This window comes from Mobula hypostoma, chromosome 12 (genome assembly GCF_963921235.1).
Source record: "Mobula hypostoma chromosome 12, sMobHyp1.1, whole genome shotgun sequence".
NCBI lineage: Eukaryota > Metazoa > Chordata > Chondrichthyes > Myliobatiformes > Myliobatidae > Mobula > Mobula hypostoma.
The window spans coordinates 103,164,956-103,184,931 of NC_086108.1; the positions used below are offsets into that span (position 1 = coordinate 103,164,956).

At 44.3% G+C, this 19,976-nt stretch overlaps 1 protein-coding gene across 3 annotated transcripts in view; it reads right to left on the reverse strand.

Annotated features, from left to right (window-relative positions):
* The window catches only part of pigk (phosphatidylinositol glycan anchor biosynthesis, class K), a 191,481-nt gene that overhangs the window by 103,885 nt on the left and 67,620 nt on the right, over positions 1-19,976 (reverse strand). For 2 of the 3 annotated variants that reach the window (XM_063064721.1, XM_063064720.1), the window contains exon 10: positions 4,296-4,371. In XM_063064721.1, the coding sequence (XP_062920791.1) occupies positions 4,296-4,371 (76 nt within the window). Of the gene's footprint in view, positions 1-2,652; positions 3,830-4,295; positions 4,372-19,976 lie in introns of those variants that run through there. The other variant, XM_063064722.1, reaches the window with a different exon arrangement.

Below are 19,976 nucleotides of genomic sequence, written 5' to 3' on the forward strand. Positions count from 1 at the left end.
GGGGAGATGGGCATAAGAAGATGATAATGAGGAAAACAGAGCAACTGAATACTTGACATTTAACATTAATGCTTATTCTTTCTGACCTACATAAGCCACTACCAACATTAGCATGAATTCTTCAAGTTTCAGTAGATCATCCAACAAATACAGTGTCAGTAGTTAGCTCTAAGATTATTAAATTGTTCGGACTCAGACCTCATAATGGCACATTTGGTAAGCATAAGACATAAGAGCAGAGTTAGGACATTTGGCCCATCAGGTCTACTCCACCATTTCAACCATGGCTGATTTTTTATCCCTCTCAACCCCATTTTCCTGCCTTCTCCTCATAACCTTTGACACCCTTATGAATCAAGAAACTATCAACCTCCACAGATTCACCTCCCTCTGGATAAAAAAATTCCTTGTCATCTCAATTCTAAAGGGATGTCCTTGTATACTGAGGCTGTGCCCTCCAGTTCTAGACTTCCTCACTATAGGAAACACTCTCTCCACATCCACTCTATCTAGGCCTTTTAATATTCGATAAGTTTCAATGAGATCCTGCCTCATTCTTCAAAACTCCAGCGAGTACAGGCTCAGAGCCAACAAACTCTCCTCATATGTTAACCCTTTTATTTCTGGGATCATTTTTATGAATCTCCTCTGGATCATCTCCAATGCCAGCATATACTTTCTTAAATAAGGACCCCAAAACTGCTCACAATACTCCAAGTGGAGTCTGAATAATGACTTATGAAGCTTCAGCAGATCTCTGCTCAAATAAATTAGAGGTTACATCAGCTGGCTTCTTTTCATAATTCCAGAAGTTATATCTTTGATACTGGTCAGCTCTGCTACATACAGTTTGTAGATTAATGACATCTCCAAATCCCCATGTTACACAACACAATCACAGCAGGACTGCTATATTCCATAGCTGTGCAATCCATTACTATTTCCACTCTTCATTTCAGTTATCAGATGATCCAGGCTAGACTAGTGAATTTTAAGCAAGTGACATTTTACAGCAGGTTAAGTCACTGGAAGCTCAAAGAACCTCAGTTTCTGTCACACAAGATGTCTCAAATTTTTAATCATCCATTTTCTGGGCATAGAAATATTTCTTTCTGAGGTGAGACTAAGTCAAAGGCCTGAGAAAACATGGAGTCAACACTTTCAAGTAATGGACTTAACACACACTTTACATTAACCTAATTTAATCTCACAAAATCTATATCCACCCTCACTTCAGTGCCATCTGAGAGAAAGATTTGCTTTGAGACAGTACTTCATCACCTTTCAGAGAAATATATCAAATAGGATACATCTCCAGGAGGAGAAGATTGCGACGCACCTGCGTGTGCACAGCCCTCCGGTGAAAAATGATATCGTATCTGTTAAATAAGGGCCGTGGACAATTCTGATTTGATGGAGAATGGACATGAAAGCACAGAGGAACATCTGGAGAAATTTCTGAAACATCCCTTTGCTGCTATTGTTACTGTGTGGTCAGGAATCTTTCAAAGGGTAGGCCTCAAAATTCCCGGCCGTGCTTGCTCTTGGCGACTGAGAAGGAGGTTGAATCGTTCGGACAGAGATGGCGCTCAGTACTCGGTGTCCATGAGCTGATCAGAGCTCGAAGTTTTCGGATGACTCAGAGTCAGATTGTGGTCGGCATGGCAGGGAGAGTTTTTCTTCCTTCTCCCGTCTGTGTGAGATGTGGGACATTTGAGAAACTTTGAACTTTACTGAGCTCATGGACTTCTTCATCAAGTTATGGTATTGTTACACTGTTTGTAACTATATGTTATAATTATGTGGTTTTGTCAGTTTTTTCAGTCTTGGTTTGTCCTGTGTTTTGTAATATCACACCGGAGGAAATAATGTATCATTTCTTAATACATGCATTACTAAATGACAATAAAAGAGGACTGCGTGTCTTCATAATCATCATCATAGTAGTAGCAGTAATGTGATCACTTGAGTCAAAGACAATGCTCTCTAAGGGCTGTCTATTGGATCGTCAGGTGGCTGTCGAGGCTGATCCGAGACCAACATAATAATCCAGGATGTCAGGATGGATTCTCTTCATGGAGAATGCCTATCCGTGATTTTTTCTATAGTGGCACAGAAAACCACAACACAGTCCTTGACAGATCGGGGTCAGGGTACAGTGACATGGATTGCAAGATGACTGAGGACTCTACACTGCTACAGCCTTCCTCTGCCCTCATTGTCATTGTGGTGTGTCATCACCTTCCACCAGCTCCACTGTTGAGATCTTGGTTGGTTGCCCTTTGTCTGGAACATCCCCCTTGACCTTACCGCCATGGGTGACCTATCAGAAGCTGAGCTCCAGATAGCATCACTCTTAGGATCTCACAAGCCTCACTGCCACAACAGGATAACAATCCTCAGATATATCAAAGCAACATCATAGATGATAAAATGCCATCAAGTGTAACTTCATGGAAGCCACCTGCTCTCCACAATCTCCATTCTCAGCCTGTTCTGGCCTCATCTCAGGGATTCTCTGGAACAAGGTTCCACTCAGTGTGACTTGTCTGGTTCTTCCACAGGACTCATCATCAGCAAGTTCTGGGGTCAATACTGACGATCGAAGCCTGAAAATAAAATGAGTGGTTGAAGGGAAGCAGCTGTCCTTGAAACTGGTGGCATGGAACTACAGGCTTCAGTACCTACTGCCCAGTAGTAACTGGGAGAAGATGGCATGGTCCAGATGATGGGGATTCTTGTTTAAGTTCGTTCAAGTTTATTGTCATTCAGCTGTACAAAACCACCGAACGAAACATTCCTCAGGACTAAAAGGACACTACACAGTACACATAACCAACACACAACACATAAAGTCATTTGATGAATACATCTCACGATGCTCTGAACACATCATTAGTGATGTAACCTGGGGTAATTGGGTCTTTCAACATCAGACACCCCCACCCAGGCGACCCATCGTGGTTCAGCAATCCACGACTTGTGCTCACGTAGCATGTGCTGCAGATCCTCATGGACTTGCTCTCTTCATCCACAGCAATGTTGAGACTTTCTTTGCGATACCCAATGTACTGAGGGCTCTGTGAAGAGACTGTCCAGTGAAGCCACAGCAGCCCACTTTACTGAGCATGCATTTTGCCTTCCAGCCTGCCTCCAACAATCGCTGACCATCTCCTCGTTATCTGGCAAGTTTCCTCTCAAGGGCCTCCTCCAGACACTTCTCTCACGGCACTGACAGCTCCAGCAGGATGATGTATTCTGCTGCCTCTGAGACCAGGAGGATTACCACAAATATAATGAAGGATGCTGCCTTTTTGAATCACCGTGAATCTGTTTTTGCCAGTGTTGGGATAATGTCACGATGACCCGATGCCCTTCTTCTAGTCAACCGCAAGAAATTGGCATTGTTGTTAACAGCGAGGAGGACAGTCTAGGTGATAAGTGAAACATATTGTGGGGGGGATAAAGTAAGAAGCTTGGAGTTGATAGGTGGATGAGGTAAAGAGTTGTAGGCCATGCTCTCTTCTCATTGCTACCTTTTGGAAGAAGGTGCAGGAGCCTCATCTCACACCACCAGGTGCAGGAACAGTTACTACCCCTCAACCATAAGGCTCTTGAACCAGAAGGGATAGCTTCACTCAATCCCAACACTGAACTGATTTTACAATCTATGGACTTACTTTCAAGGACTCCTCATGTTCTCAATAGTTATTATTTATTTTTTTTCCCCCTTTTGCATTTGTGCAGTTTGTTGTCTTTCGCACACTGGTTGGATGTCCGTTCTATTGGGTGTGGACTTTCATCGATTCTATTATGGTTCTTGGATTTACTGAGTATGAAAACAAAAAAAAACGAACAGCTTTTGTTTTTACAGTATATGATGACATACATGTACACTGATAAGAAATTTACTTTGAATTTTGAATCACAGTCTCCCAGGATGGATATCAAGGCTTCACATTAAAAGGCTCCTGATCCTGAGAAAGGTAGGAACAGCTATGAGGCAGTAACACACTCGGGGCTCTTTCAGTGGCAATTTGGTAGAGAAAATGGAGGGTACAGATGTAAGGACATAAGATTCAGGGGAATTTTAAGCCCCAGCTGGTAATCAAGACCTATTTTCTTATTCCATTTATAGACTTTGTATTTTTAAAAGAAGCAATGTTTTGAACCCATCGTCATAAACATTTAATATAAGTGTAAGCCTGACACGTGAAACAGAATCCTTTTAAAGAACAGATGATCCCTGGAGTTAAATCAACTACTATAACCTTTATAAAAAGTATTAATTGTACCTGATGAATTATCTGTGCCACCGCAAGCTGGTCTACATATTTCAGTGCTTCAGCAGGCTGACTCTCCAGGTTAGGGCTAAAAATAAACAGAAAGAACATAATTGTACATCAGTACGCTGCAACACATCCATAGTTGAAACAAAGTCTTAGATCGTTCTTCACATCCAAGTCTGCTGCTCATCCCCAGTAGATTTAAGGGAAAATACAAAATGTCTTTTCTTTGGAAATACCTTGTGACTGATACTATGCAAGTTTTCTTTTCCCCCGTGGGCAGAAATGTCAAATAGTAGATGGAATGATTTAAGGTGAGAGGGAAAGGCTTAAACAAGATTTAAGAACATACAATATTACTGCACAAGCTCTTCAGGGCACAATATTATGCCGACCTTTTAACCCTTCCATCCTACATTGCCCTCCATTTTTTTTTTACCATGTGCGCAAAGTGTTTTCTAAATATCCTTAATGTATTTGCCTTTACCACTATCCCTGGCCGGGCAGTCCACATACCACCACTCTCCTCTGACATCGCCCCCATACTTCCTTCCAATCACCTTAAATTTATGCCCTTTGTATTGGCCATTTCTACCCTGGGAAAAGGTCTCTGGCTGTCCACCAGATCTACGTCTCTTATCATCTTGTACACCTCTATCAAGTCACCTCTCATCCTCCTTCGTTCCAAAAAGAAAAGCCCTAGCTTTTTAAATTTATCTTCATAAGACATGCTCTCCAATCCAGGCAGCATCTTGTTAAATCTCCTCTGCACCTTCACTAAAGCTTACACATTTCCTATAACAAGAAGACCAGAACTGAGCACAATATTCCAAGTGTGGTCTAACCAGGGTTTTATAGGGCTGCAGTATTTTCTCATGTCTCTTGGACTCAATTCACCCAACTAATGGAGGCCAACACACAATATGCCTTCTTAACAGCACTCTTTTCCAAGGCACGTTTTTATTTTACACAGAGTGGTAGCCCTCTCCAACATGCAGGCTGGGGAAGCATTGGAAGCAGATACAATAGCAACATTTAAGTATTTAGATATGTAAATGAACAGGCAGGGAATGGAGGGATAGAGACCACGTGCAGGCAGATGATCGTAGATGAAGGTGAATCAGGGTTGACACGAACATCATGTGCTGAAGGGCCTGTTCTTGTACTGTTCCCTTCTATGAGACACGATGACACCAGAGAGAGTAAAATATCATTCTGATGCACTGTGGTGGGTAGGGGGTGAGAAAGAAGGCACCCATAAGGGTCTTTTTCAGTCATGGAGAAACTTCTAGTTTGCATCCAGGGTTGCCCAGTGAGACGTATGGAGGGAACTTTCTTCTGCATTGAAGGAACATACCACCACACCATCACCAAAGACAGTAGCAAATTTCTACAGATGTTAACATGGACAGTATTCAAACTGGTTGCATCACCATCTGCTACGGAAGGGACAGTGCACAGGATCAGAAAAAGCTGCAAAAAGTTGTAAATCCAACCAGCTTCATCAAAGGCATTTGCCTCCCCAGCATCCAGTACACCTTCAAAAGGCAATGCCTCAAAAAGGTGAATCCCCATCACCCAAAACATGTCCTCCTGTCTGTCTGGCAGTAATATTCCCACAATTAATTCAGATGAGGTGTAAAGCCGAGCAAATCTCTACAGATGTTCTGTGGAACATTCAAGCTGGTTGTATCTCCATCTGATATGGAGGGGCCACTGCACAGGATCAGAAAAAGCTGTAGACTCAGCCAGCTCCATCATGGCCACTAGCCTCCCCACCACCAAGGACATCTTCAAAAGGTGATGCTTCAAGAATCCATCATTATGGGCCACCACCATCCAGAATATAGCTTATTACTACCATCAATGAGGTACAGGAGCCTGAAGACACACACTCAATGTTTTAGGAACGGTTTCTTCCCTTGTGCCATCAGATTTCTGACAAACCATGAACACTACCATACTATTTTGCTTTCTACTTATTTATCTTTTTATGTTTCTAATTGTAACTTATCAGTGTTTTTACTATGTATTATACCGTCCTGCTGACGCAAAGCAACAAATTTCCCGACGTAGGTCAGTGATAATAATAATCTGATTCTGAAGTGTGTTAGGGAGAAGTAATCAGGATCAGACTTAATATCACTGGCATACATCGTGAAATTGGTTATTTTATGGCAGCAGTACATTGCAATACATAATAATAAAAAATGATAAATTACAACATGAATATATAAATAAGTAGTGCATAAAGACAGGAAATAATAACGAGGTACTGTTCATGGGTTCGTTGTCCGTTCAGAAATCTGATGGCAGAGTGATAGAAGCTGTTCCTGAAACGTTGAGTATACGATTTCAGTTTCCTGCACATCCTCTTTGATGATAGCAATGAGAAGAGGTCACTGCCTGGGTGACGGGAATCCTTAATGACGGATGCTGCTTTTTTGAAGCAGGTGTACTTGATGCCGGAGAAGCTAATGCTCTTGATGGAGCTGGCTGACTTTACAACGTTCCGCAACTTTTTCTAATCCTGTGCAATGGCCCCTTCATACAGACAGTGATTCCACCGGTTAGAATGTTTTCCACAGTACATCTGCAGAAATGAGCACATCTATGGTGATATACCAAGTCTATTCAAACTCCTTATTGAATATAGCCGCTGTCATGCTTCTTTGAAATTCAATAAAATTGTTGGGCCTGGGATAAATCTTCAGAGATGTGAAACCAACGAACTTGAAACTGCTCACCCTTCACAGTGCCAATCCCTTGATGTGGACTGTTGTGTGTTCCCTCAACTTACCCTCCTTTAAGTCCACAATCAATACTTTGGTCTTACTGATTTTGAGTGCAAGGCTGCTGCTGCAACACCACTCAGCTATCTCACTCCTGTACGCCTCCTCAGCACCATCTGAAATTCTGTCAACAGTAGTTGTCGTCGGCAAACTTATAGCTGGCATTTGAGCTGTGCCTAGCCACTCAGTCGTGGGTGTAGAGACAGTAGAGCAGTGTGCATCCTTTTTGTAATGTGCTTTTTTTGTGATCATAAGACTATACTGTATTCCAAGAACAGCAGGTCTACAGCATCAGTGATCTGTTCGTTGTTCAGAGCCCCTGGCCGGGAGAGGAAGAAGACAGCAGATGGGCCGGGAGAGGCAGAAGCCGGCAGTTGGGCCCGGAGAAGGAGAAGCCGGCAGTCAGCTGGGACAAGGTTTGGAGGAGCTGACCTGGGTGCAGACTGCACTGCTGCCACCTACTCAAAGACGTTAGAGTTGGTGCATGAAAGCAGCATGCAGTGTAACCATGAGTGACTGTCTTGGACCTTGTGATTGCTAGACCCTGTTGGACAGTGATAACGTGAGATGTCGTAGGCCTGTTCCCTTGTTTGACAAGGAGACAGGAGACAGCAGACAGCAGCATGGTCTAGGTTGTAGTGAGGAAAAGGCCTCAAGCAGTCTTGCCTGCCGCTGCTGTCCAGGTGAGACCCCTCTGGAGGCGGTGTTGTGTGGAGTCAGTGCTCATTTGGGAGCTGGCCTTTCCCATCAGTGCTGCCCTCCAGTGTTCGACTGGCAGAAGGACAGGTTGGGTTGCCAGGAACTGCACCATTAATTTGTATGTCGCTCAGGGACTTAACTATACATGTGTTTTTCTTATGTAACAATGTGTGCATTTCTTTCTCTCTCCAGCTATTTTGAACGAGCTCCAGAGGAATGCTGTCTCATTCGAATATACCAATGTATAGTCTGAACGATAATTAAACTTGATTTGATTTGATTTTGACTTTTGATCCCTGAGGTTCACAAGCATTGATTGTTAGTGAGGGAGATTGCCACGTATTATGGTGATAGACAAATTGCTGCAGGTCCAAGTCCTTGCTTAGGTAGGAGTTAATTCTAACCATGACCAACTTCTCAAAGCACTTCATCACAGTGGATGTGAGTGCCACTGAGTGATAGTCATTGAGGGATCCTGCTCTTCTTTGACACCAGTATAATTGTCACATAAGCATGGGGGAACCACTAACTGCAGCAGTGAGAAATTGAAGATGCCCTTGGACACTCCCACCAGTTGGTTGGGACAGGTTTTCAGAGCCCCACAGGGTCTGATGTCTTTGTGAGGATTCATCTTCTTGAAAGATGTTCTGATGTCAGCCTCCAAGACAGATCAAAGTCACCAGATGCTGCAGAGATTTGCACAGGTGTAGCTTTATTCTCCATTTCAAAGTGTACATAAAAGACATTGAGTCATCAGGGCAGGAGAAATCCCAAGGTTTTTCACTACAACCTGGAAGTGAACTCCTGCATGCAGTGAACCACAAGAAAACATATGTCTACTATTTTTTTTCTTGTTTACTTGTCTTCTCACCTCCCTTGTGAGCCACAAGGGAATCAAATTCAGGCTTGAATGGGTTTACCAGAGCCCAACATTTGCACATCAAAGAAGCCAATGCCATCTAAGCAGATGTGAATATGGAGATTTGAATTCTTATTATAAGCCCCAGATGGGTCCATTCTCATTGGGAGCAAAACATGGAAGACAGGAAGGTGCTGACAGAAGAGACTGCAACAACAAGATGCCAGAGGGACTCAGTAGGCCAAGATTCAAGATATTTGTCATGTGTACATCAAAATGCATCATTTGCATTACAACCAATACACCCAAGGGTGTGTTAGGTGTTGTCTGCAAGTGTCTCCACACATTCCAGTGCCAACATAACATGCCCACAATATTCAGCAGAACAACACAGAACACAACAAGCAACAAAACAATAACAGCAAAGCAAGCTCCGTTCCTCCATCCCTCTCATGCATACACACAGGACAGGCCGCCAGCTCCAACAGACACGGACTCAGGCCTGCAGACACTGGGCTTTGACCCCCCCAGCAGACTTGCAAAGAATTAGACCACATCTGTGGAGGGAAGCAGATAGTCGATGTTTCAGGGCTAGATCCTTTATTTTAGAACAGAGATGAGGGGGGATTTCTTTAGCCAGAAGGTGGCAAACCTGTGGAATTCCTTGCCACAGACAGCCGTGGCGGCCAAGTCATTGGGTATATCAATGCGGAGGGTGATAGGTTTTTGATTAGTCTGGGTGTGAAAGGTTATGGGTAGAAGGCAGGAGAATAGAGTTGAGAGGGATAATAAATCAACCATGATGGAATGGCAGAGCAGACTTGATGAGCCAAATGGCCTAGTTCTATTCCTGTCTTATGGTCTTTGGTCTTATGGAGGGGAAGGATTGGAGCAGGAACTAGCAAGTGATAGGTAGATGCAGATGAGGAGGGATGACAGGCAGATGGAGGGGACAAGAGTACAAAAAATGATGGAAGCTGGCAGATAGTGGGGGTGACAAAGGGCTGCCAACAATGGAAGTAGGGTGCAGTGTAAAGAGAAGCGGAGCTGGCACATGCTTCTGGATACCCAAGGAGTCAAGGGCTTCATTTCCATTCATCAGCATCCATAACCCTGCACAAAATTCCTAATAAATTTAACAATTTTCTTTTTGCTTACATAAAGGAAAAATAAATTGGAAATCAAAGCACTGAATTTTGCAAGCTGCGTCTATTTATTATAAACAGAGCAGAAAAGACTCAATTATATTTCCCTGGCTTGCAGAAATACACAGCTGTTTGCTTAAAGGTTAAGACAAATAGCTCAAAGGGAAGTAATTCCAGTGATCCACTGCATGGGCTTTAGCACTGATATTTTCTCTCGATTTAACTCCCGATTCAGTTAGCATCGCAAGCAATGGCTACAGAGGGAAAAAAATGTGGCAGTACCCTCAGGATTGAGTTAAAAATGAGGCCCACTGACACCAACACCTCACTGGCCCCACCCGCACCAACTCTTTCACTAACACAGCACTTAATCTGCTCTTAAGATTCAAGATGGTTATTTGTTGTTCTTTGGTACATGAGTGTAAAAGAGAATGAAATGATTGTTGCTCCGGATCCGATGCAGCATAAAAAGCACAATAAACAAAAAAAAATAATAAATATAAATGAAAAAACAATCCTATAAAACACAATGTACAAACTGTTGAGTGTAGCTGCAGATACACAAGATTAACAATTTATGTAGAAATATAACGTGGAACAGGCCTTTCCAGCCCAATGAGCCACACCACCCAGCAGATCATTTATTTAACACTAGCCTAATCACAGGACCATTGATAATGAGCAACTGTGCATCTTTGGATTTTGGGAAGAAACTGGAGCACCCGGAGGAAACTCGCCAGGTCAAGGGGAGAACATAAAAACTCCTTTTTGACAGGGCCAGAATTGACCTCCAAACTCTGGAACTCCTTGAACTAACCACTATCCTACCATGGTGAACCCCAATCTATATACATAGATTGATTGTAGGTACATAAGGTGATGCTAAGTGCAGGAGTGCCTGAACAGAGAGTAAGGTGACTGTGACAGGAAATGATAAAGTGACTAAGTGACTTTTGGCAACAGGAACTCAGTTAGATAGCAGCAGGGCATATGAAAAGACAGGAGGCCAGTGACTGTGTCAGTGTATGTATGAGACGTGGAGTGGCAGTGCATGGGGCGGGGGGGGGGTGAATGAAGGGTGCTGATCGGCTGATGTGGAAGGTGTGGTGGTTGGGGGTGTGGAGGTGGGTTAGTGGATGGAGGTGTCAATCAGCCTTACTGCTCAGGGAAAGTAACTATTTTTAAGCCTGATAGTCCTGGTGTGGATGCTATGTAGCTTCCTCCCTGATGGTACTGGGGCAAACAGTCCACCAGCAGGATGGCTGGGAATCGTCATGATGTTAATGGCCCTTTTCCGGCACCTTTCTGTATATATTTCTTTAATAGTGGGCAGGCTGGTGCCAGTGACACATAAAGCAGTTTTGACTACCCATTGTCATCTTCCTGTCCGCCACAGTGCAGTTTCTGTACCACACAGTGATGCAGCTTGTAAAGACATTCTCTATTGTGCATCTGTAGAACAACGTGAATATAGATGCACATAGTCCAGCTCTCTGCAGCCTCCTCAGAAAACAGAGGCATTGGTGAGCCTTCCTGATTGTACTGTAAATAATGTACTCTGGGACCATGAGAGGTTGTGCAAGATGTGCTCCCCCAGGAGTCTGAAACTGCCACTGATGTTGGGAGGGTTGTGAGTGGTGCAAGATCTCCTGAAGTTGATAACTATCTCCCTTGTCTTATTGACATTGAGGGAGAGGTTATTTGTGACCTAATAACGTGGCAGGTAGATCGCTACCTCAGTTTGTGGAAGATCAGAAACCACAGTTAGTTCTGAACACAGCTCACCGAGCTTTGGCAGTTCATTCCACTTTTGAATTAATTCTCTTAAACAAATGAAATGATGGATAGGCAGTAACCAATCACTACAGATAATTAAATTGTTCTTGCTATGTGCAGCATGCGACCTATTTCACTCAACTTTGTAAACCAATAGAGTAAATCAACATTATTGATGACCCATCCCAGTGGATTTATTTTATAAACGAGAAACCGGAGCTTATTACTTTTTCCCAGAAGCCCATACATTATCCAGATACCGTGACTGATGGGAAAATTGCACACTTTCTATTAAATAAAACCAAGCGCGCACACAAACGCAGAGTCCACTCTGCTCATGGGCTGCAATAACTTTACTCATGGGCTTTCAGGGTGAAGCACTTTAAAGGAAGTGAGAGGATTGAAAATGGATGCTTAACACACACAAAGCGCTGGAGGAGCTCAGCAAATCAGGCAGCATCTATGGAGGGGAATATACAGTCGACGCTTCGGACTGAGGACCTTCACCAGGACTGGAAAGGAAGGGCAAGGTGCCAGAATAAAGGGAAGGAGTATAAACTGGAAGGTGATAGGTGAAGCCAGCTGAGGGGACAGGTCTAGGTGGGGGAGGGGGAATGAAGTAAGAAGCTGGGAGCTGATAGGCGAGAAAGGTAAAGGGCTGTAGGGGGAGAAATCTGATTGGAGAGGAGAACGGACCATGGGAGAAAGGGAAGGAAGAGGAACACCAAGGTAAGGTGAGGGAGGTGAGGAGACGAGAAGGGGTAAAAGTGTGTTTTTGAATATGCAGGTTTAGCAAGCAAATTTCAGAACTAACATTCAAGGTGAAGATATGATCTCACTGGTATAATGAAGCCAGACCTATAAGTATGTTGGTTACTTCAGAAGGATGGTTCTGGTCATGATGCCTCCTGTCGAAAAAAAGATGATTTTAAAAAATCACAGGCTAAAATGGCAGATTTGGAAGATGGTCGCACTTGTGGGGAACAAGTCATTCGGAGTACTTAAGGTAGAGGTTGATAGATTCTTGATTAGGAAGGGGGATCAAAGTTAAGGGATGCGGTTGAGATGGAAAATAAATCATCCATGATTGAATGGCAGAGAAGACTCAATGGGCTTAATGGCGGAATGCCGCTCCAATATCTTATGGCCTCTCTTCCCTCTGAGGCCAGGTTTCTTCTGAGTCGCAAGGCCCCATGAAAGAAAGGAGGAGCTGTTTAACTGAAGGGGAAATCACACCAATGCCTTTCCTGGACTGTTAAAATGGGAGAATTTCTGTGTATTGTTGGTGGGGCTTCAAGTTTGCATATCAGAGGCCCATCACTGAATAGCGCACACCGTTCAAAAAAAATCATTGCACATTCATGTTGCCTTTTCCTAGAATACGGACTTGTTTCCAAGATAACATCTTCACAATGACAAAGTCATACTTCACAAGGGATCATAGGAGCACAAGATTGGAGAACAGAAGGGGATCTTGGAGAAGGATAAAAGCAACAATGACATTTTAAGGAGCAAGAGATATGAAGCAGTTTATAGCAAACATTCCTGTATTAGCAGAATATACATACCATGCAGCTGTAGGTCAAGTTCAAGTTTATTGCCATGGGCAAACACACCCAGAAAATAAATGTCATGCATGTTAGTTTAGCAGCAGCACCAGTACTTTACAAACATGACAAACATAAATTACGTGAACTTAAATTAACATAAATTATACAAGGGGTGATTGATAAATTCATGGCCCAAGGTAGAAGGAATCAATTTTAGAAAACCTAGCACATGTATTTTTCCTACATTTCCACACTTAGTCCAGCGGTCGTGGAGCATACGGATCCCTCCTTTGTAGAAGTTGGCGTCTCAAACCTCCAGAAGTGCTCCACAGCAAGGGTGATTGATAAGTTTGTGGCCTAAGGTAGAAGGAGATGAGTTATTAACTTCAAACTTTCTGCATTTTCACTCAGAGTTGAACTGCATGTGCATGTAACAAGAGCTGTATAACTCATCTCCTTCTATCTGAGGCCATGAACTTATCAATCACCCCTGCTGTGGACCACCTGGAGGCCCGAGACGCTCTCGTTACATGCACGTGCAGTTCATCTCTTTGAGTGATAATGCAGAAAGTTTGAAGTTAATAACTCATCTCCTTCTACCTTAGGCCACGAACTTATCAATCACCCCTGCTGTGGACCACTTCTACAAAGAAGGGATCTATATGCTCCACAACCGCTGGACTAAGTGTGTACATGTAGGAGGGGATTATGTTGAAAAATAAATGTGCCAGGTTTTCTAAAATTGACTCCTTCTACCTTAGGCCACAAACTTATCAATCACCCCTCGTACAATACTCATTGAAACCTACTGAAGGTTGAAAGGCCTCGGTAGAGTGGTGTGGAGAGGATGTTTCCTATGTGGGAGAGTCTAAGACCAGAGGGCACTGCCTCAGAATAGAGGGACATCCTTTTAGAATGCAAATGAGGAGGAATTTCTTTAGCCACAGCCAGAAAGTGGTGAATCTGTGGAATTTGTTGCCCCAGACAGCTGTGGAGGCCAAGACTTTGGGTACATTTAAGGCAGAGGTCGCTACATTCTTGATTAGTCAGGGCATGAAGGGATTCGGGGAGAAGGCAGAAGATTGGGACTGTGGGGGAAAATGGATCAGCCATGATGAAATGGCGGAGCAGACTTGATGGGCCAATTCTGCTCCTATGTCTGATGGTCTTATAACTTACACAACACAATACACATAATGACATTTGTGCAAGTTGAGGGAAAGACAGTTTAGAGATATAAGCTGATACCACCGATACGTTGGGCAATTTTAACTACCCATTGTGGAGTCCTCCAGTGTGTCTCCAGGCTAAAGTTCTCTAATGATTCATTGTCTGTGGGTGATGCGACTAAAAATCCTTCAAAATATCACATCCATCCCCTTATAGGATTTTCTGCGCTATTCCCAATGGGCTGGTTTAGTACTGCATTTGTTCTTATTCCAAACTGCCGATAAATGCTGTGGTGCTTAGCTGGAGAATTATGACTACTTTAAACTCTTACCTTGCAGCTGTTCTTAATCAGATGAGGTCATAAACTAGAATGGCAATGCTTAGCATTAGTGCTGCAGTCAGATGTACAGATTGAAGGTACATGCAACAAATCAGGACCAAGCAGCGGCTAAATCAATTCCCAAGGCCACAGAGGTCACCCCCAAAAACATGAAAATTGCTCAGACACCACATCATAAAAAGCTGGCCTTAAGGCCACCAGGTAAGGACCATATCAAAGCTAAAGGGTGTACCATCCAACTGGTCAACTCCTTACAAAGACTGCCACCCCACAATTCAAGGTTCAGATTGCTTAAAGTCATTTCCTATACACAAGCGTAAGGAGAATTAAGACATTGTTAACCCAGACAGTTATCCTTCATTCCACAGACCTACTGGGCATGGTCAAATGAAAAAGAGAGAGATAGAGAGATAGAGAGAGAGAAAGAGAGAGAGAGAGAGAGAGAGAGAGAGAGAAAGAGAGAGGAGAGAGAGGGAGGGAGGGTGAGAGAGGGAGAGAGGGGAGGGGAGAGAGGGAGGGAGGGGGAGGGGAGAGAGGGAGGGAGGGGGAGGGGAGACAGGGAGGGAGGGGGAGGAGGAGGGGGAGGGAGAAGGAGAGAAAAAAGCTAGGTGTGAGGGGGAGGGGGCATGAGAGGGTTTGCAGGCCTGGGGGGGATGGGGGCATGAGGAGGAGGAAGGGAGTGGGAGGAGGGAGAGGGCAGGGAGATGGGGGAGTGGAGAGAGGGGAATGGGGCAGGGGAGAGGCGGGGCAAGGGGGAGAGGGGCGCACGGAGGAGCGGAAAGAGGAGCATGGGAAAGGGGGAGAGGTGGGTGTACAAGAGAGGGAATGCAAGAGAGAAAGACGGGGGTGCACAGGGAGCGAGAGAAAGGGGCGCCGGGGGACCAGAGCGAGAGGGGTGCAACATGGGCCAACAGAGAGAGGGGGCGCGCGGGGGGGGTCGAGTGAGAGGGGGGCACGCGGGGGGGTCGAGTGAGAGGGGGCCACATGTGGGGGGGGGGCCGAGTGAGAGGGGACTGTGCAGTGGGGGGGAGGAGAAAGAGAGAAGAGAGAGAGAGAGAGAGAGAGAGAGAGAGGGAGGGGGGAGGGAGAGAGGGAGGGGCAGGCATGATAGAGATGGGGGGGTGGGACAGATGGAAGGGAGAGAGACAGGAGGTGAGAGGAGGAAAGGCAGCCAGGCGTGAGGGGGTGGGGGGGGCGTGAAGTGGAGTGGTGCATGATGGGTAGGGGAGGGGTGGGGGAGGAGTAGCAGGAGCAGTCGGGACAGGCGGAGGTGAGGGGGGGAGCAGCACTCTTGCTATGTGAAGATTAACTGCCACATTTCCTGCATGACAGTGGAACTAATGCGATTGCTTGGCTGTGAGAAATAATCTAACACAAATCTTCACCTGACTGGCTGCTATGCACCAGGACTACGAAGGAATAATCCTCAAACTCAGTCAGACCTCCCACTGGTAAATGTCATGTTTACCTTGGCACAACTGGAAGGCAAACCAAACAGCGAGCCCAATGACAGCCACTCATTTGATCTCCAGAACAAACCAACATTAATGAACTTCTAGGAGCAAACTGAAATTGAATTTCTTCAAGACAGATGAACCTGAGCAGATGCAACAACTAATCTTAATATAAAACCCCACATTACAGTAATTAGAATTAAATGAAGAGCATCTGGCATGCCATTTACTACACCATTTTGCCTTTGAAATGCTTCGACATTGCCAGGCATGGACAGAATATCAATTGTGCCCCATTAATTGCAGAATGTTACTGTTCCTTAATTTCTCCTCTACCAAAAGATGCCAATTCCTAATGGGCTACAGATCTATGTCAATCCTTCCTTCAAAGATTAAGATGTCTACAATACTAAAGTGGATATAAGAGTGTCTACAATGAGGGGCCCACAATACAAATGTGGATCTCAGATCTACCAGTAACAGGTTTTGAGAGAACCTTGAAAGCCCAAAAATTTAGAGAGGGTGCATAAGAGGTTTACCAGGATATTGCCTGGATTAGAGAGCATGTCTTGTGAGGAAGGTTTGCGGGAGTTAGGGCTTTTCTCTTTGAAGTGAGGGAGGATGCGAGGTGACTTTGATAGAGACATACAAGATGATAAAAGGCGGAGATCGAGTGGATAGCTGGAGACATTTTCCCCAGGGTGGAAATGCCTAATAGGAGAAGGCATAATTTTAAGGTGACTGAACGATGCCAGAGGGAGTTTTCATCGCCCATGGAGAGTTGGTACATGGAACAAGCTGCAAAAGGTAGTGGAAGAAGCACGTACATTGGGGACATTTAAGACACTCTTAGAAAGGCAGATGAATGAAAGAGAAATGAAGGACTCTGTGGGAGGGAAGCATTAGATGGATCTTGGAGTACACTGTCATGGGCTGAGTGGCTTGTACTGTTCCATGTTCCAAATCCGAGGGGGTAATGAAAGCAGGAGAGAAAAAAAATGGGAAGCTAATTGCTGTGGTTCAGGCAGGCTGAAGCAGTACAGTGCTGGAATGAGAGAATGTTGGGCATCTCCTGGTGCAGCCACAGATGCCAAATGCAAATCAATATCCCCATCATTATGAATAAAGGAAAGATACGTCGCATCCAGAGTTTCTCCAGTTAGCAGACGACTTCCCTCCATGCCTCTCTGATGTAGTAGGGAACCACGTACGAGGTAAGTTACAGCAGTGGTTTGCCACTGCCTTCTGCTGGGTGAGTTTCGAAAGAGATCACCAGCTCGTAACCCAGCATGGATGGAAAGCGTGCAAGGGAGCCAGCTGGATTCGAACTCTGGACCTTCCGTCCTGAAGTCCAGTGCTGATGCCACTATGCCACCAGCTGGGTCATGACCCACATAAAATGCAGGAGGAGCTCAGCAGGTCAGTCAGCATCTATGGAGGGGAATAAATAGTTGTGCGTAGGTCCAGATCCTTCATCACGTCCTGATGACAGGTCTCAGCCTGAAACATTGTTTATCCCTTTCCATAGATGTTGCCTGACCTGCTGAGTTCCTCCTGCATTTTCTGTGAGTTACTCTGGATTTCCAGCATCTGCAGAATCTCATGCTTATTCCTGTCATTATACCTGCCAAACTGGAGGCTGAACCTGTGACCTCCTCTCCAGTGAGATTCCGCTTTGTGCCGCTTTCACAGGAGATCATTAGATTACCGAACAGCAGGGCCATGTCAGTACAAGGTCTCAGCAGCTCCTTCTGGTTTACAGTGGCAGTTATGGCTCAGAGAGCAGCACCCTGTCAAGGTCATGACTTTGAGGCAAATTCAGATGCTTGAAAATATCAGCCAACAACGAAGCAGCGCTGCCTTTCAATACAAGGTTCAACGTAGAAATGTCACATAGGAAAGGTACCAGATTGATTTTACATCTCCTATGTGTCATTTTCTGAAGAGCAGGAAGTCTTCCTGCTGTCCTGGCCAAATCTTTATAAAACAAATCTTACACTCATTATCACACTGCTGCATGTGGGAACTTGCAGTGCACAAATATGTGGGAAATGGAGGAATATGGATCTCGTGCAGAGAGAAGAGATTTCATTTGGCATCACATTCAGTACAATATTCGTGGGCTGAAGGGCCTGTCCCTGTAACTGTACTGCTCTGCGGGGGTGGGGGAAGGAGCGGGGGGAGTAGCACAGCTGTTAGTGCATCACTTTACAGCAACCAGGCTGTAAGATCCATGTTCAATTCCCACCACTGTCTACAAGGAGTTTGTACGTTCTCCCTGTGACCACGTGGGATTTCTCTGGGTGCTATAGTTTCCTCTCACATTCCAGAGACGTACAGTTAGGGTTAGTGAGTTATGGGTATGTTATGTTGGCTCCAGAATCACGGCAACACTTGTGGGCTCCCAGAACAACCCTTGCTGATTTGATTTGATGCAAACAATGCATTTCACTGTACATTTTTGTGTAAACGTGATGAATAAAGCTGATGTGCAATCATAAAACCGTAAGACACCCATGAGTCTGCCCCACTGTTCAACCATGGCTGATTTATTATCCTCTCAACCCCATTCCCCTTTCTTCTCCCCATCACTTGTGATATCCTGACTAATTTAAAACCTGTCAACCTCTGCTTTAAATATACCCAATGACTTGGCTTCCACAGCATCTGTTGCAATGAATTCTACAAATACACCACACTTTAGTTAAAGAAATTCCTACTCTTCTCTGTTCGAAAGGGACATCCTTCTGCCTTGAGGCTGTGTTCTCTAATCAGGACATTGTGTTCTAAATGGCTGTCTCATACCCGACATCAATGATTTCACTTTAAATATAAGGGAGCGCCTTTAAGGCTGCAACCTGCATGGCACTGTTGGAAGCACAGAAAGACAGCAAGACTGAAGTTTGTTTTAATTTACAGAGTTAGACAAGTTGTCCTGCAGGGCACAGCCGGAAGGAACAGGGCAAACTGAGAGACAGGTCAGTCCAGCAGAGGAAACATCAGGATCAGACAGACTGGGAGCAGTGTCTCGGGAAATAATCCCTCAGAATGCCTGTTAGGGAAACTGACAAGTTAGTCATTCCAAGCATTCAAGATAAAACAAAACAAATGCAGCCAAATTTTTAATTCACCACGCAAACCCAAGTGAAATATCAGGAGCCACATAGGAGATAGAAAACAAAGTAATGATTTTATTAAACAAACCATCAGCACCAATAAATCATTTGCTCTGTAATTGCAAGTTATAAGCCTGACTCTGAGGGACCTGTTCCCTGGGAAACCATTACCTCCCACTATGCATCATAAGCAGCAAAATAATCTCAACGCCATCTTTGGAAGAAAACTTATTTTGTTCTAAATTATAAATCATTCTCAAGTCATTCAGGAGCCTGTGATTACGTAAGTGAATACGCTAAGATTGTGAAAGGGTAGATTTAAAGATGCTGTTTCAACTTGTTGGGGAGACCAGATCTGCAGGATATAAATACCAGTCATTAATAAAAATCTAATGAGGGATTCAAGAGAATATACATAGTCCAGAAAATGCTGAGAATGTGAAATCGCCACTATAAACAGTTATGGAAAATGGTATACAAGCACTTTTAATAGGGAAGCTGGATTAGAAATCTACAACACACACCAAATGCTGGAAGAACTCAGCAGGCCAGGCAGCATTTATGGAGAGTAAAGGTCTTTACCCAAAATGTCAACTACTTATTCTTCTCCATAGATGCTGCCTGACCTGCTGAACTCCTCCAACAATTTGTGTGTGTTACTCTGGATTTTCAGCATCTCCAGAATCTCTTGTGTTAAAAAAATTAAAGACATTTTGTAAAAAATAATGTAAAAATTAAAAATATTTACAGCAGAAAAACCGGCCGTTTGGCCCAATGTGTCTTTGCTTG